Genomic DNA, 18,123 nt, shown 5'->3' on the forward strand with positions numbered 1-18,123 from the left:
GAATTCTAATGAAGGTTTTTTTTTTAATTTTTGTAAACCACTTCCCTCCCTCAGATTAATCACTCACCTCCCCAAAAATCTCACTCAAGTCTGGATTGTGAATTAGACAGAGTATATTAGTTAGGGCTCCAGAAAATCATAGTTGTTTGTGGAAATCCACTCACAGTCCAAGATAACAAAGACAGAAAAATCACTGCTGTTTCTCTCTTAAGAAGGAGAGAAATATGTTTTTGTCTTTCTAAGCCCCAAAGGACATGCAGCTCAACCATGTTCTTTGGCCCAGAAATAGGGGCAGTTAAAGCTATTACCCCAATTTTGGAAGAAGTGAATGACTTTGATAGATTAATTTTATCCATTAATCAACCCAGAACTATTTAATGAGCATCTGTTATATGGAAGAAGTGCCAGCAGGGACAAAGATGAATGACTCTAGTAGATAAATCCTTTGTGTATGGGGTCACCAGGAGATAGATGACTTAGACACCTGGAGTTAGATATAGGGAGTGAAAGAAAAGAGAAGAAAAAAAAACTCTTGGAAATTATCTTGATAGGACAATATTCCACCTAGATTGTTCATCCCATCCCTTGGAGTGTATGTGTCACTGATTAAAGTCATCTTCCGTAAGGAAGCTGAAGGCTTGAGAGATTAAGTGATTTGCTCAAGGTCACCAAGCTAATTTAGTGGCAGACCAGAACTAAGGAAAGATGTCTTCTATTTCTTTGCCTCATAATCTTGCCACCATGACCATCTATATGCTAGAAGTCAAGTAATAGCATAAGAGCATAGGAGGACACTGTCTGACCCAGAGTCACATTTGTAGTATAGACAGCTGTCACCAGAGGAGTTTAAAAAAGAAAGAGGTGGTCTCTTAGGTTTATACAGCCCAAGAAAGTGAATCTGAAGTGGAGCCAAGATCTCTCATGAAAAATCCAGGTGGCAAGGTAAAAAGAAAAAAAAAAACAGAAGTAATAAATTTTAATTGATTTTTCCTGAAAATCCATATAGTGAGAAAATGGCTTAGAGAATTCATTAATTTTATTCTGGGGTTGGGAACAACCTCTTCAAGGGAACTAAAGGGATGGCTACCTGTTTCCAGACAGTCATTTGTATTTATGTAGGAGGTATCTACTTTCTCCTAGGCTCTGTATCAAATATCACACATGCGCCCACGCACGCGCGCACACACACACACATTCACACACACACACACACACACACACACCACAAAGCCCTGCATTTGAGGTTAACACATACCTTGAAAAAAGGATATTGAGCCCAAACCTATCAAAAGCTCTTGATGAGCAGGGCCTTGGTTATGAGTGTGGGGGAGTTCCAGCAATATGCTGGTGATGGTAATGAACATTTGTTGTCCATTGGAATTTTCAAGATTTCCCATACATTATCTCACATGATAGGATTTTGTTATGTTAGTGAAAATACACTTCAAGTTAAGATGGGGGTCTAGGAATGCATTTCCATAGAAGAGGCTGAAAATAGTTTATCTCAGTAATTGCAAGGAAGTGGAACTATGGAAGATAGTGGATTGGGGCATACTGGAAATTACCTTTTTTTGCCAAAGACTTGAGAATGAAACCACACTCTCAAATTCCTTGTTCCTCAATAAACAATTACCATTCTTTGTCAAGCATCTACCATTGAACGGCCATATGGCATACAAAGAAGTAAAGGAGCATTGCCAGCCTTAAGGAGCTTTCTAATTGCTTGAAATAAACTAGACCAAAGATAGAATTAAATTCTAGGTAAGTGTTCTAGAGGTGTGTTTCTTAAGGTTGGTCCTGGGACCAGCATGGGCATCACCCAGGGAGTTTTTAGAAAGGCAAATAATCAGGCACTCGAAACATACAAGTCTGTGTATGAGATGATCTGTATTTAACAAGCCCTCTAGGTGATTCCCATGCAGACAGTGGAGAACCTCTGGTAGAGACATATTAGGACTATTTGAGCTTCTGAGGAAAGAGCTGTTGTTGCTGGAACAGTCACAGAAAACTTTCTGAAAGAAGTAGCATCTGATTTGGGAATTATATTATCCTTTTAGAGATATTCCATGTCTTTGGTTCCTCCACCCTGCCTCTCTTGGGTTTTGTATTAAACTGATGTATAAACCACAGTACTCCCCCAAAGCGTACCATGAATGAGAGGAGTATGCTGTGCCTACTTTATTGACAATGAGCTTTGTAACTTTAGAGAAACATTTCCAATGGGCAAGAAACTATTATTTGGGAAATTCTTTTATTATTAATCAGAAGTAGTCTGGGCTTTCTCTATCCCTAATCCACCTTGTAGGTGCTTATCAACCCAAAATGAGGACATAGTGATGGTCACCTTGGTTTCTCTGCTGGGTTCTCACTTTGACAAATCCTATTGTGAATGTTAACATCTGTTCTAAGAGTAGTTATGAAAAGGGACAAGAAATGCTTGAATTTAAATTAATCCTTATTTTTTTTTAATTTTTTATTTTTATCCTTATTTTTATCTCCTGCTAAGTTTGCTGCATTTCTGTCTTTCCTTGGTTTCCATGGGCTCTAATCAGAAGAGCTGTGAATGAATGTGTATTGGGCAGAATTAGGGAAGCCAGATAAATGCAAAAGAGAGACCGTGTATCATTTGCCTGTCTCCTGCAGGAGAGGACCCATGATGAACATTTTTCTTCCCAGAATTGATCATGGATGGAGAGATGGGGAGTACATTAATGTCTGAAAGTTGCCAAGGGGTTTTAGCAGGTCTTCCTGACCATACTTGGGGTCCAATGCAAAAATGAGCAAAGCTCATAATCCTAACGCTAGATATTTAAATGGCATGTGAAAGTGATCACATGGAGGAGCAGATGAGCACTCACCCAAGTAAAAATATTAGCGTATCAATTTACAATTTGGGGAAAGGCCTGGGAAACACCATGTAAGGACATCCGGGATAGACGCCAAAGAGATCTAGATGAAAGGATGTGCCTGACAAGACTGCAGGAGAGAAGAGACTAGATTACACATGTCCTAACTGGGCCCCCATTTTTGTGTTCAGTTCTGAAATGAGCTCTCTGAGTGCAGAAACAGAGTTGGGAAGACCAACATCATGGACATCCATAGAGGGTCTGGGTCAGTGAGGCTGGGCCCCTGAAGGACACTTGCATTCTGCTCAGTAGCAGCCCTGGGAAATAGATAAGCCTGAGTTTGAGGTTCTGTGTTTATTCAGTCTTGAGCATTCCTTTCCTCTGTGGGCAATTTTGTCCATTTGAAAGCTCTCTCACTTTTTGTAAATGTTTGCAATTTTCCATTTTGTTAGTTTTTTATATTTAAGCGATCTCCCCAGGGTGCCCCCTTGTTGGTCTTCCTTCCCCTGCCCCTTCCTGTGTCATCTCCTGGTTAACTGACCAGTGTTTTCACACCACTCCATAGCTAGGTAGATGAAAAGTGGTCTTGGATCATATCACCATCTGTACGAACTTCCTGTGGCTGCTGTAACAAATCACCACAAATTAGGTAGCTGAACAACTAGAAATTAATTTTCTACCAGTTCTGAAGGCCAGAGTCCAAGATCGAAGTGGCAGTAAGGCAGCACTGCCTCTAGAGGGAAGGGAAGAGGTCCTCTGTTTCATCCATCTTTTGGGGGTTCCAGGTGTTCCTCGGCTTGTGGTCACAGAACTCCAGTCTTCGCTTCTTCTTCGCATGGCCTCCTTCTCTCTGTGTGTCACCTTCTTTGTATCACTTACAAGGATGCTTATCCTTAGGGCCCACCTTGATAATCTAGGATGATTTCATCTCAAGATCTTTAACTTATGTCTGCAAAGGTCCAGATGAGGTCACAGTCACAGTTTATAGGGAATAGAACATGCTCATGTCCCTTGGAAGAGCCACTCTGCAATCCAGTACTCTCTTTTCAGTGGTCCTTAAGCTTAAGGAACTATGAACTCCTTTGAAAATCTGATAAAATAGATGTAATTTCTCCATAATAAGTACACATGGGCCAATAAATGCATATTTTTATTTAAGATTTCAGAAGATTGAATGGTAACATCCAAAACTAACTACCATTTTTTTTTTTTGCGATCTAGTTAATATAAAATCAACCTGGATATTGCCTGTTTCATTCTTGGTAATATACAAAATGTAGTAATTAATGCATTCTAAGATCATCTTAAATATTTATGGTTTCTCTGAATTATTTACTTATATTAATCACATTATGTATGAAAAACCTTAAGCTGCCACATTATCATTATTATTATTGTTGTTGTTATTATTTATTATTATTATTATTATTTAACCTGAGTTGCATCAAACATTATTGTTTCCTTTATTCAATACTTATGTAGTTGCCAGAGGGAGGACCTGACATCTCTCTCTGTGACTCCACATGTTATTCAATTCAGCCTCTCTCTTCAGTCTGTCAAGATCTTTCTGTGTCCTGATTCTGCCATGAAGCATATTGACTGTTTCTTCCAGCTTTGTGTCATCAGAAAATATGATTTCCAATGATGACCATTATTTTCATGTCTTCAAGTCATTAATAAAAATGACGAACAGGAAAGAGCAGACAGCAGAATCTTGTAGCTGACTACTCACGCCTTCCCTCCTGGTTGATTGTAATGCTTTAATTAGGTACTGTTCAGCCACATAATTTTACTGGCACCTGGCTCATATTTTTTCATCTTTTCTTTAAGACTATTATGGCAAACCATGTCAGATGCCTTGCTGATATCTAGGTAAATCATGTGCCTCATATTTCCTTCTTCTGTCTGCCTAGTAATCCTTTCATAGAAAGGAACAGGATTAATTGGACATGATGTATTTTGTGATCCATGAAATTTAACTGTAAACTATTTGGAGTAGGTGAAAGTGTTTGGCTTGGCATCACTAATATTCTTCTACTCAGAGTATACCAACCAGGGAAGACTTACTAGAGGAGGAGGCATTTGGATGTGGGAGGATGGGCTGGATAAAGACAGAAGAAGACATTCATCCAAGTCTCCTCCCCGTTTTTGTTTGTTTGTTTGTTTGTTTGTTTCTTCTGATGATCTTTCAATAAAATAACTCTCTCTTCAAACAAGTAGAAATTTTTAAGGTATAACTGCTTTGTTAGAGACTTAAAAGGCATTGACTCCTGTCATCTTCATGAAATGAATTGAGACTCACAGGTGAAAGTACTTCAGTGGTGACCTGGCATGGATGTATTGGATTTGGAGACCACTGGATACAGCACGAATGAAGAACAGAGAGAACCCAGGGAGGGGGTGCTTACATTCACTCTGCTTCACACGATATTGGCCACAAAACCCATGATACTCTAGCCCCATGGCCTCTGCTACTCAGTGCTGAGCTAAGATTCTTATAAAGACCATGTGTTTTTGGTTTTGTTCTTTTAGAATAGTTGGCACACAGTTTGCGCTAGTTTCAGGTGTATGACATAGTGATTCAGCGTCCCCATACGGTACGCTACCATCTGTCACCATGCTACGTGATTATGGTATCCTCGACTGTATTTCCTCTGCTGTGCCTTTTATCCCCATGACTTATTCACCTCAAAGCCTGTTTAATCTTTTAGACAAAACTCTGAAAAATTGTATTTAACTTCTAAACTGATAAAACATTAAAGGCATTTCCCAAGGTGTAATGTAAGCTAAACGATCCTATTTATTTGTCCATTTCACAATTTTAGTCCACTCTTACCCCTCCCAAAGTGACTGAGCTCATCCTTCAGATAGCAGCAGGGGCTGTCCCTTGAGGAGAGTTAGTCTCTTAGGTGTCACTGTAGGAACATCTGGCTGTGGGGAGAAGAGAAACCAGGACTGAGAGTGTGATTAAGATTTGCTCACATGGAAGCCGTCCAATGCCCTGAAAGGCTCCTGTTGGTTCAGATTCCCAGAGTGATTGGTCTCCCCTTCATAGCACTATGATAGATGTCTTGTGCTGTAATTATAAGACGTGCCACCCGAGTGGAATACAGATGATCAGTCTTTTTTCTATTTTTCTAGAAACAATTGATCATTCATATGTACAGGGCTATCAACTTCTGGGCTTTGAAAAGGGCAGTATTGATCGTCTAAGTCACACAGATGGTATGCTTCTTTACCATACATAAATATGAGATCCTTTCACGAGGCTACTATGATTTTCCAGGGAAGGGGGAAGGAGTGATATTCATGTGAATTAAGCATTGGGGATTTTAACTAAAACACACTTAGATCTAGTCAGAATTTTGGAACTGGTATCCATGCTTGAGATTAGCTAACTCACCCCCCTCCAACGTACATATGTACAATTTACTTTGCAAATGAAAACTTGAGTCCCTGTTAGTAGACATAGTAGATAAAACACCTGTGCTTGCATTAAGGAGAAAAAAAAAAGGCTACATGTCAAATTATGCACAATGGTTCTATCTGGGTAGAAAATTTTGAGCTATTGGGTGAATTTTTTCCTTCATATCTTTCTATGTTTTCCTTCATATTTTTCTGTGCTTCTTATAAAGCACATATATTACTTTTGCAATTGAACAAATGGCCAGTTTTAAACTCTCTGTGAATACCATGTCATTTGGCTAGAGTTATAAAATGGTGCGCTTTGTCCTCAGTGACCCTCAAAGACCTCGTTTTGGAAGAACCTGTTGAATCCAGACTGCAATACAATTCTCTCTCCCTCTAGTCTTTGTGCATTAGTGACTGACTAGGAGGCTCTCTCTGCTTGTCTCTCCCATGCCTCCCCTAAACACTTAGAGTTTTTGGCCACTTCAGCCTCCGTTCTGAATGGCAGTTGGTGAAAGTGGACTACAAATCTATCTTCAGCCGGCGGTGCACTAAGGAGGACTATCAGACCTGGCACCTGCTCAATCAGGTACACCAGAGGGCAGGGGCACACTGGCTTCTAGGGGGAAGAGCTACTACAAGCCCTGTTTGGTCATTTCTGGGCCTTCCTATTCGGAGGTGGAAAGTAGCGAGCCATCCAAAGATAATAGTAGATTTGGGGGGAAGGGTTGGAGTCCACATATCCAGGTCCAGCATAGACAGATGGTATTTCAGGACCCCTTTTCACCCTTGGATCCCCATCGACCCATTGCAGTCACCAAATCACCTAGGAGTGAGGTGACAATGATAAGCTGGGGCTTTAGCTCTATCTGTGGAGAAATAAGCCCGGACAGCCGGGAGACCTTCTAGTAGTTTCACCATCTCATCTTTCAGTGGAGACGGTGAGAACATCTGTTAGGCCAGCCCCTGTAAGAGTCCCTGAAGCACTGGAAACAAGACCACAGAGAAAGGGTGAGGGATGGAAGTGAGTAGCTCTAGGAGTAGCAGATATTTGTAGCTATGCAACATAAGCAGAATCCTACATTCTCAGAACAATTAGGTTCATGTAATTTGTACCAACTTCTCCTCTTTTTGCACTTGCTTAGAAATAAGGACTTGGGCATGGTTGTTTATCAGAGAGAGGGAACTTTTGGGACCAGCTTTAATTTTACTCTGAAGATGGTGTAAAAACTATGCTGGAAGTAGGTTCTTTTCCACTAGAATTTATGCTGAGGTCATTTAGGTAATTTGGAGATCTGTGAGGATGGCTTAGAACCTTTGCATTCTCTCTGAAGGTGGAAAAGAAACAAGAGGAAGTAGCATCATTGGCTAGGTCGGGTGAAGGGTAGTGATGGGACAGCTCCATGGTCTTCCTCTTGTGTGGTAGTAAAAGACTGGCCCCTTTGCCCTTGAGACTCCTAAATGGTTACTGGGAAAGAGATTGCTACACGGTGTAACTAAAAGAGAATTAAAAGGCTAATGTTTCTTATAGAGAAGCTGGTTTATGTCATCTCCTTTGTGTTTTCCTGCCTCTCTCACTATGGACTTTCTTTCCAAGGGGGAGCCCTGTGTCATGGGAGAAAGGAAAATATTCAAGAAACGCAAGCCAGGAGCTCAGTGTGCCCTGGGCCGAGATTCCTCAGGGACGGTGGTCTCAGAACCCTGTGTCTGTGCCGACTGGGACTTTGAATGGTGAGTCTCTTGGCGTCTCATTGTCAGTTTCAGCCAGACATTAACTTGTTGCGGGATGGAGATGAGGATGGAGGTTTGGGAGAAAGTCATGACCCAAAGGTGAGAGGTGTGTTTGCCGGCCTGTGGGTCTGATGGCTCCAGTTCCTGGGTCAGACAAGAAGTCCACATCCCTGGAAGGAAGACAGAAGGAGACATTTTCACAGGGATGCTCACTGTTCTATAAGAGCAGCATGTCCAAGGGATCCTTCTCATTTTCAGTTAGCAGCTCTGGGAAAGTACCAGAGAGGTTGGGTGGGGCACTGACAGAGTTCTGAGGGCTGCCGCAGACAGCTACCTCCAGACACATTAGCTCAAACAGTGATTTTTCCACAGGAACACTCTCTCTTTTCATCATTTTCCCCTCTAATGACAACCATAAAGACCAACTAAATCGCACGTACTAACAAAAGATTCACAAATTTCCAAATTTACCTCCAGCTCTGACCTCACTGACCTCTAGGATGGAGACATGTGTGTTCATGTTCGTACTCAGTCACCATGTCCCCTGGAATTTGCTAGTAGGGATTTCAGACTCGGTGTGGCCCAGGGCGAGATCTTCCTGAACCTTTACTATTGGGAGCAGTTTTTCAGCTCTTGTTTGGACCGGTTTTCCAAACTCTATAAAACACGCAGTTGATAAAATCAAGATCCCAGGAGAGCTTGATTTTTCCCTTACCCTCAGGTTTAGGCCATCTGCAAGTCCTTGTGAGTCTTTATGTCTAGAACACATTCATTCATTCATTCATTCGTATTTATTTATTTACTTGTGAGAGAGAGTGTGGGCAGGGGCAAGGGGTAGAAGGGACATGGAAAAGGAGAGAGAATCTCCAGTAGGCACCCTGCTGAGCGTGGAGCCCAAGGTGGGGCTTGATCCCACAGTCCTGAGGTCATGACCTGAGCCAAAACCAAGAGTCAGACATTTAACTGACTGAGCCCCCCCCTGCCCCCAAGGCATCCCTCCAGAACATATTTTAACCCAAAGCTCCTCTGGCCATATCTACCACAACCTGGACACTGCAGCAGTCTGTGGTCTCTGTTTCCACCCTCATTGCCCTAAAACCTCTCCTCCTCACAGCAACCAAAATTAGACTGTAGAAACCCAAATCAGATATTATCACTCCTACACTTAAAACATTCCAGTGGCTTCCACTCTTGCTTAAAATATCATGCCATCTTCCTTCCTTGCCTTGCTCCACTCTAGCTGATGTGGCCTGCTATCATTGTGCCTTAATTTCTTACCATTCTCCCCTCATTCACCATTTTGCAGCCACATTACCATCTTCTTTCTGTATCTTAATTAATCCAGGCTCATTGCTAGCAGAGACGACAGCAACTGTAAGGAATTCTTCCAGATCTCAGCAAGACTGGTGCCGCTGGATAGCTCACATCTCAACAAAAATATCAGCTTCAGAAATGCTTTTTTTAAAAATTTATAAATTATTTTTATTAACATATAATGTATTATTTGGCCCAGGGGTAAAGGTCTGTGAATCATCAGGCTTCCACAATTCCCAGCACTCACCATTTTCAGAAATGCTGTCTGAGACCACCTGGTCTCACCTACACCCTGTCACTCTGACACCTCCCCCGATTTCATGGTCTCCGTGGTAATCATCATGTGGAATGATCATGCTTCCTGATTGCTTTATTATCACCTGCCTTCCCCTGACAGAATGCATGTGCCATGAGGGCGGGGACTCTCGACTCACCCATAGTAGATGAAATAGTTGCACCATGTTCCTAAATGTTGCTCCTTTTAGGAGAGTCAACAAATGTCCCAAGTCTGGGCATGGGTGATCCCCTTGGTGATCCCACTCTGATCCCAGCTGGGTGAATTCCTCCTCTACATCATAGTCAGAAGTTTAAATTCAATCTGGATATTTCCATAAACAGTTCCAGGTTAAAAGACAAAGCTAAGGGCTTAGGCATCAGTATATAAACAGAGAAGGGCAGTGACAGAGTTGCATTTGGGCTTTTCTGGTGCTGAACGGCAGAAGTAAATCCAGATGGGTGCAGAACAGCTACTCCTACCCAGCAACCTCATCCAGCCTGTTTCTGAAGCTTGCTTTGTGCTGGAAGCCATCCGTGGTTCCCCACTTTCTACCAGGGTCATAACTGGTCACTGCGAGCCAGCTAGAAGACTGTGGCTGCTCCCTAGCCACACTTAATCCCTGAACTCATGCCTTCGAAAGCTTGACCTCACTGAGAATCATTCCAATGGGATACGCTAAATGGAATTGAATTTGAATGTCAGCGTCCTATCTGTGACACTTCTGACCCTTTGGAGACAGAGGATGTTTTCACACTTGGGAAGACTAATTTTCAATTATTAACCACAATCCAGCAAAATTGTCATAGCAATATACACAGTAGGTTCCTGCTAATTATGCTGCATGACATATGGATGTCAGCTTGAATATTCAGAATATGAGTTTCAGTCTTCCTTGTGTCCCTTCTGTCCCTGTGCCTCCTGGAGGCACACTGTCTTCACATGCCTAGCTACGTTTTCTCCTGTGTCTCTCTGAGCTGTAATAGATTCTCACCTGCTGTTGGGAAACCCCAGAATGGAGAAAGAAGAATTGTAACATATTTTTTTTTTTTTTTCAGGAGTTCCATTAGCATTTACTAGTCTGGAAAAAAAAAAAAAAAATCCCAGCTCTGATATTCACAGTTTTTGACCTTGGGAAATTTTCTTAATCTCTATGATTTCGCCTTCTTGGCTGTAAAGTACAAATACAGATCTTGTATCCTACTGGTTGCTAGGGATCTCACTGGTTGCTAGGGAGGAGTCAGTGAATTAATCTACATCATTAATGTAGGTAAGGGGTCCCTCCTAGTGGTGTAAACATCCATATGGTAGCTGTTGTTGCTGCTGTTGTTAATCTTGTATCCCAGAGTTAAGTGGTCCCCATGGTATTTTTACCAAGTAAACCAGAGCTTATAGATCCAAATGAGTCCTGTCTACAAAGTAGTACCTTTGGGTGTCATCTATTCACTCATTATTGGCGGCATTGCTTAAAATATTTTTGAGTTCTTCCTTGGGAACTGCTATCAGAATGCATCTGTGAGGAGTGCCTGGTGGCTCACTTGGTTAAGCATCTGCCTTTGGCTCAGGTCATGGTCCCAGGGTCCTGGGATCAAGCCCCACCTTGGGTTCCTTGCTCATCAGGGAGTCTGCTTCTCCTTCTCCATCTGCTGTTCCCCCTGCTTGTGCGCTCTCTATCTCTCTCTGTGTCAAATAAATAAAATCTTTTGTTTAAAAAAAGAATGCATCTGTGAGTGAAGTAGGAAAAAATAAAAAGGCTTTGCAAGGTACTCTTTGGTTCTCATACTTGTATTGGTAGAGGTACCAACTGGACCCAACACTCTGGAATATCAACATTGCTACTATGGCATTTTAATGAGAAGAAAAAGAGCATCTGGAATGAAAGTTACTTGGCTAAGATCACCTAACAGAGAAATCTGGAGTTTGAATGCAAGTCTAGCTAATCCTATGTTCTCTCCCATATATCATACTATTTCTTAAGAAATCAAACAAGTCTTTGTTATTAGAGTCACCTATGTTTCAGAGGAAACAGTTCCCAAAGTTTAGTTATTCTAAAGTTAAAATTCATCCTCAAATGACTTAGGTTAACTGCTGTTGATACAAGTTAATCTGGAATGTCCTGTTAACTTTAACACAATCTCAGATAAAGTAGTTTTGACCATTGGTACTGAAATTCTAATAGGCATATGGTGTTCAAGAAGACTTTATAGAATTTTGAGGGGAGGTGGTATTTGAAGTATTATGTGGTAGGTAGTCTTTCTACTGTCAATTGTATCTCATGAATGTAGAAGAGAATATGGAGGTTCCTAAAGAAATTTTTAAAATAGAATTACCGGGGCACCTGGGTGGCTCAGTGGGTTAAAGCCTCTGCCTTTGGCTCAGGTCATGGCCCCAGAGTCCTGGGATCGAGGCCCGCATAGGGCTCTCTGCTCAGCGGGGAGCCTGCTTCCCCCTCTCTCTCTGCCTGCCACTCTGCCTGCCTGTGATCTTCGTCTGTCAGATAAATAAAGTCTTAAAAAAAATAGAATTACTATATGATCCAATAATTTCACTACTGGATATATAACTGAAGAAAACAGATAGAAACACTAATTGAAAATATATATATATATATATATACACACACCCCTATGTTTATTACAGCATTATTTACAATAGCCAAATTATAGAAGCAGCTGAGATATGGCCATCAATAGCTGAATGGATAGAGAAGATAGAGGATATATATGGGATATGGGATATATCTAGACCTATATATCTCTGTCTATATAGATAGATAAAGGATATCTATATTTATAACAGACTATTACTCAGCCATAAAAAAGAATAAAATCTTGCCAGTTACAACATGGATGGACCTAGAAAGTATAATGCTAAGTGAAATAAGTCAGTCAGAAGAAGACAGATACCATGTGATTTCACTCATATGTGGAATCTAAGAAACAAAACAATGAACAAACAAGAAAAAAAAAAAAAGGCAAAAGGACTCCTAAAAATAGAAAAAAACTGGTGATTGCCAGAGGGGAGGTTGGTGGGGGGATGAGTGAAATAGATGATGGGGATTAAGAGTACACTTATCTTGTTGAGCTCTGAGAAGTATATACAATTGAATCATTATATTGTGTACCTGAAACTAATAGAACACTGTGTTAGTTTTACTTGAATAATAATAACAAAAAAGAACCACTTGAGTTGAAGGTAGGATAAACAAACATACAAGACTTGAGGCTGGGTTAGTGGTCAGAATCTGCGAGTAAGAGCAAAAAATAATCATGTGACCTAAAGAATATTTTTGCACTACTTTTGAGTATGGAAGAGACAGTTTCATTTCTGAAGTTTCTGTTGTCTTTCTATAGTGGTTTTTATAGACAATAGAACTGAATATTTGAGATTGTTTTGTTTTTAAGTGAACGTCAATAAGTATAGGTATTGATTTAATAATACAGTTTTTCCATCAAATATCGTTTGTTTGTCTCCAGTGTCCTTGCTGGAAATCGGTGCCTAGCAACAATCTCATAGCCTTGTGTCCTTTTCAGTGGTCCTTCCTACTAGAAAGTATTATTAGCTAAAGAATCTGAAAAAGCCTGGCTCAGTTAGTGTAAGTAATTATGACGCACAATCTACCTACTTGTTTGCCTAAGCCAAATCAGGTCATGTTCCTTTGATTGGTTCAGGCAACTTTTAGGTGTCAGGGACAGCAGGGAGAGGGAGTAACCTACTTTAATCAGATGGATGGAGGTAGGAGGAGAGGATGAGAAGGATGGAGTAAATGTCTTCATTTTGGTGGAAAAGTTCAAGAGTATAGCCTGGGATCCAGAAAGGGAGGATATCTTTCTTTTTTTGAAGATGGAAGTTGTATAGATTCTCAAAAGCCTTTATTTGTAGGATAACATGCACTCTTCTACCCAGAGTGCATGTCAGAAATAAGCATGACTTTTGCATGAATAGTGATGTTTCTGGTCAGCAGCTTCATGCTTATTCTAGAGTGCCACTTCCATTGTGGCTCTGGTGAAGAGCCAGGGATAAATCTGCCCTGAGAATTAAGTTTGTCAAGGACTAGCGGGTAGTCAGAAAAAGGAGTTTAAGGGTCCTGCTCTGAAGTCATATGAAGCTCCTAGAAAGGAGCTGCCTTCTGAGAGAGGCAAATACCTTTCTTCAGCAAGAACCAGGTTGAACCAGAAATTATGCCTAGTCATTCCTTTTTCTTATTCATCCAACCACTCACTCAGCAGTAACTCTTGCTCAATACCTACTATGCACCAAGTCCTTTAGATGGATTATCTTACTTAATCTTCTCAACCAGCCTCGGGAAGGAGAGTCTGTTATGGTAGGCCTTTTATAGATAAAGACTTGGAGACACAGAGAGGTTAAGTAACTCCTTCAAAATCGTAATATTCTGACCCCAAGAGTCCTAAGTCTTGGTGTTTCCTTCCATGGGCAGTATGGTTCCAGATCCACATAGTGAGTTTATCCTGTGGTAATGCAGAAGAGAGGGGGAAGAGATAAGGGAATGCTATTGTCCATAAGTGCAGATGTGTCTGAAATCCATCCAACAGCAAGTATTCTGCATATAGAGCCCAATTATATGTTTTTTCTGTAGACGAGTATTGTAGAAAAGGCAAAGATGAACCAGAATTTTGAACTCAAAGAAAACATAACAGCTAATAATGATATAACTAGGTACTAAATTCTATAATCCAGGCCAATCCTGTCTAATGTAGTAGTCACCAGTCACATGTAGTTATTTGCATTAAAATGAAATAAAATTAAACATTCCATTCTTCAGTTGCACTAACCACATTTGGTATTTAGTGCTCACATGTGGCTAGTGGCTACCATACTGGATAGCATAGATGTAGAAGAGGTGGTTCTTTCAGACAGCACTGGTCCTACCTGTTAGTGCCAAAGATGATGCAAGCAAAGAGTGTTGAAGACTGGAGTAATGGTGGAAGCCTTCCTGTAGCAGGTTATGTGTAGACTTGCTGTCAAGTATAAGGAATAAGGGCAGCACCTCAGAAAATGCAGATGTATGAGACTGTTGAGTAGAGGAATGAGTTGAGGGTTGAGTTGTTGATGAGTAGATGGATGGGGAAAGATGGCCAGCATGGGGTTTGATAAGGAGAAATATCTGAGGGGTGTTTGTTGGGTTATTCAAACAGTTTCTGAAATAGTATGGATGTAATCATCTTTCTCTATGCCTGTATTAGGCTTATGCCCTAGTGAAATGCTGATGGTGTTCATTATTATTCCATTGTTTGTGCTGATGTTTTTTTGGGGGTTGCTCCAGTTTGTTGAGTGTTCACTCTGCACCTGCCAAAAATTTCTATCTGTCCAATCCCAAACCAGCAGGCGATCCTGTCTCCCAAAATGAGACAGAAACAGCCGAGGATGACTATTCCTGGAATCTCAACTGCCAAATGGGAGAATGGAGGAACTGGGGGTCAGTGAAGCAGTGATAGGGCTGCGCATGGTCTGAGAGTAGGACAGCCCCAGGAGGTGGGCCAGAAGAAACCATGACTTCTGGGCGGCCTCAAAGAGTCTCAGAATGTCTTTCCCAGGGACCACATCCTCCTTTATTAAGTGGGTGCTCCATGAGTGTGTACAAATGTTTTTCGAGGGTTGGGAGTCTCCATTATCACCTCCATGTGCCATTGTCAGCGGTGTACAATCTTGAACATATCACCTGTCTTTTGCTTCTCCCTTCCAACCTACCAACTAAGAGGATCAGGACCAAGGAATACCTGCGTGGCTCCCAGTTCTGATATGCAGAAGTTTTGTGATTTCTGAAGTTTTCTGTTCCTTCTTTAGACCGTCTAAGGTTTTTCCCTGAACGGGATTTGAAGGACATACATCTCCTGGAAATGGACACGTTCCCTCCTAATTTTTTAGAAGTTCTAAACCCTTTTATAGTCAAGAAAGATGCAGAGGTGACTTATTTCTGGAAGGAAACTGCTTATGTGTTTGCAGAAGCTGTGGCAGCATACTTCCCTGAGGCAAATCAGACTTTCTGGCACATTCTTTCCAAATGTCACAATTCAACAGAAAAACACCTTTTCCCCAGGAAGTTGGAGCAGCAGCTGGAACTGCTTATTTGTTGAAATCATGCAAACTCTAGAGCTGTGGGGTAGGTTGGGCAGTATGAGATTTTAATATACATTTAGCAGAAGTTAATGAAGAAATCCACAGCTCAGGGGCAGCCAGTGATGTTTCTGTTAATGTTATTAAATATTAATGAGTTGCTTTTTCTCTTTGGGGCTAAACAGCATGCCTGATGCACCTTTTTAAATTACTGCATCCCTAACAGGTAGCAGAGCTGAACAGAACTGCTTAAGATGGTTACATTTAGGAAGGAGCATTAAGACATTTCTCTTCTTCCCAAAGCTGTTTAGGAGGGCACCCTTCCTTCAAAGGTTACTAATATTTCTTAGGGTTAGCAGAACATTCAATGGCTTTAGCTCATAGAGCAACTGGGGAATTTTCTGGAAGCAGTGCAGATAACACCACAGCCCAAACGTTGCTACAGATAAGCAATGTTTAGAAATCAGATATTCAGTGCTGTGCTGGTAAATATTTAACCACCGGCTCTCTTAGAACAAATAAATAAGTAAGCCCTCATTAGTAGCATTTGCTGATTGTTATAAGTATCCCCAAATGTGGCTGATTTTGAGACACCAATGTAACATTAGTGAATACAGAATTGAGAAGAGATGTCCAGTAGCACAACATTATATAGTATTTCTACCATACAGGCACATAAATGTAAATAACCTCAGGAGCATAGGTAAAATAATAATACATAATGTTTTATATATAACAATATTTTTATGATAATAAATGTAGCAAAATCATGAGGCATCTGTGTGTTCACTACCTTACAAATATAATTTATTTAAAATTTGAAATAACTTTTAAGTTTTTTTTTTTTTTAAGATTTTAGTTATTATTTGAGAGAGAGAGAGTGAGAATCAGCATGAGAGGGGAGAGGGTCAGAGGGAGAAGCAGGCTCCCTGCTGAGTGGGAGCCCCATATGGGACTTGGTTCTAGGACTCCAGGATCATGACCTGAGCCTTTGGCACACACTTAAACAACTGAGTCACCCAGGTGCGCCCCCCACCACCTTTTCTCAAAAATATTTTATTTATTTACTTATTTGAGAGAGAGAGAGAGAAACAGCATGAGAAGGGAGAGGGTCAGAGTGAAGTAACTTAAGTTTTGATACTGGCTGTGTTTAACAACCATCAATGATCTTGCAAAATTCCTGAACTTTTAAGTCCATTCTCATGAGCAGTTACAAGCTACTACAAAGTCCCCAGTGAACTTGCCAGTTGGGAGATCTCTAATCATTGATCAGGACGCACGGCAAAAGATTTGCTTGACAGACCTCTCCCTTTCTTCTTTTCTTCCAGTTTCATATAAACATGCCATATCTTGAGATACGGTCTTGAGATTAATGGTCTTGCCTGCTACCGTTCTAGCCCAGGCCTCTGTAGCACACTTGGGATGCTTTCTCTGGTCCACACTAGAAGGTCAACTATGGGCTCATATCTGCCTGCAGAGATAGACCCAATGCAGAGGCATTAGTGTGATTACTTTTAAGCATAATTGGAGTATTCATTCACTCAGTAAATATTTAGCACCCCAACATCCTAAGTACTGTTCTGAACTCTCACATGGGCAAACAAAATGAACAGAGGTCTCTGTAGCTTCAATGTTTCCAACATGCTATGGTCACAAATATTTTGTCTGGGAAATCAGGGAAGGCCTCATCTGACCTAGATATTGAAGAATGATACTTAGCAAACTTCCAGACACAGACAAGGTAGAGTGCTTCAAGGCCAGAGACTAAAAATGCAGAGGCAAAGAGGGTTGAAAAGTTGGCCTCGATTGTTCAGGTGGGTGTCTGGTGTGGAGGAAGATGGTGAGGAGGTAGAATGTGGTGACGCTGGGAGGACATTTTATATAATAATCTCATCAGTGAGTTGGTGCTTCTTGTTGGTACCACTTCATACTGTATCACCATGTTCTGCTTCCTGCTGTATGTCCTTTGGTTGGATATGAGGCATGTTGTATCCCTCTCCCCAAAGACTTGAAGTCCTTGAGGGCAAGGACAGTTGCACTTCTTTCCCAGGACAGTGCACATATTGAGTAATAAATAAACATGGACTTGAACTTGTATTCCTATCTCCTTTCCTTTCCTACCCTAGTCACACACATAGACCAAAATTTGCCTCCATTTTCATTGGGCTTTAATTAAATCTTGGCTCAAAGAACATTGGAGCAGAAAAAGAAAGGAGGGGTAGGTCTGGAGAGAGTGATTTTCCTTGCTGTTTTATGTTTCATTAACACTCAGTGGATCAATATTCAAATGTCCAGGCTGTTCTGCCTGGCCTGTGGGTTTCAGGAAACCCTTGGATGCTTAACTTAGAAGCATGAATTCTCCTGCCAAGTGAAGCTACCCTCACTGACCTCTGGTTGGTTTCAAGAGCAATAATACTTACTTTATTACCTTTTTCTACCCTGACATTTATGCATCTGGGAGCCTTATGAAACTCC

At 41.1% G+C, this 18,123-nt stretch overlaps 1 protein-coding gene across 2 annotated transcripts in view; it reads left to right on the plus strand.

Annotated features, from left to right (window-relative positions):
- The window catches only part of SORCS3 (sortilin related VPS10 domain containing receptor 3), a 586,552-nt gene that overhangs the window by 525,858 nt on the left and 42,571 nt on the right, over positions 1-18,123 (plus strand). For both annotated transcript variants that reach the window (XM_059398521.1, XM_059398522.1), the window contains 2 exons: positions 6,726-6,843; positions 7,852-7,985. In XM_059398521.1, the coding sequence (XP_059254504.1) occupies positions 6,726-6,843; positions 7,852-7,985 (252 nt within the window). The remainder of the gene's footprint in view (positions 1-6,725; positions 6,844-7,851; positions 7,986-18,123) is intronic.

The sequence above is a fragment of the Mustela nigripes genome, chromosome 4 (genome assembly GCF_022355385.1).
Source record: "Mustela nigripes isolate SB6536 chromosome 4, MUSNIG.SB6536, whole genome shotgun sequence".
Lineage (NCBI taxonomy): Eukaryota > Metazoa > Chordata > Mammalia > Carnivora > Mustelidae > Mustela > Mustela nigripes.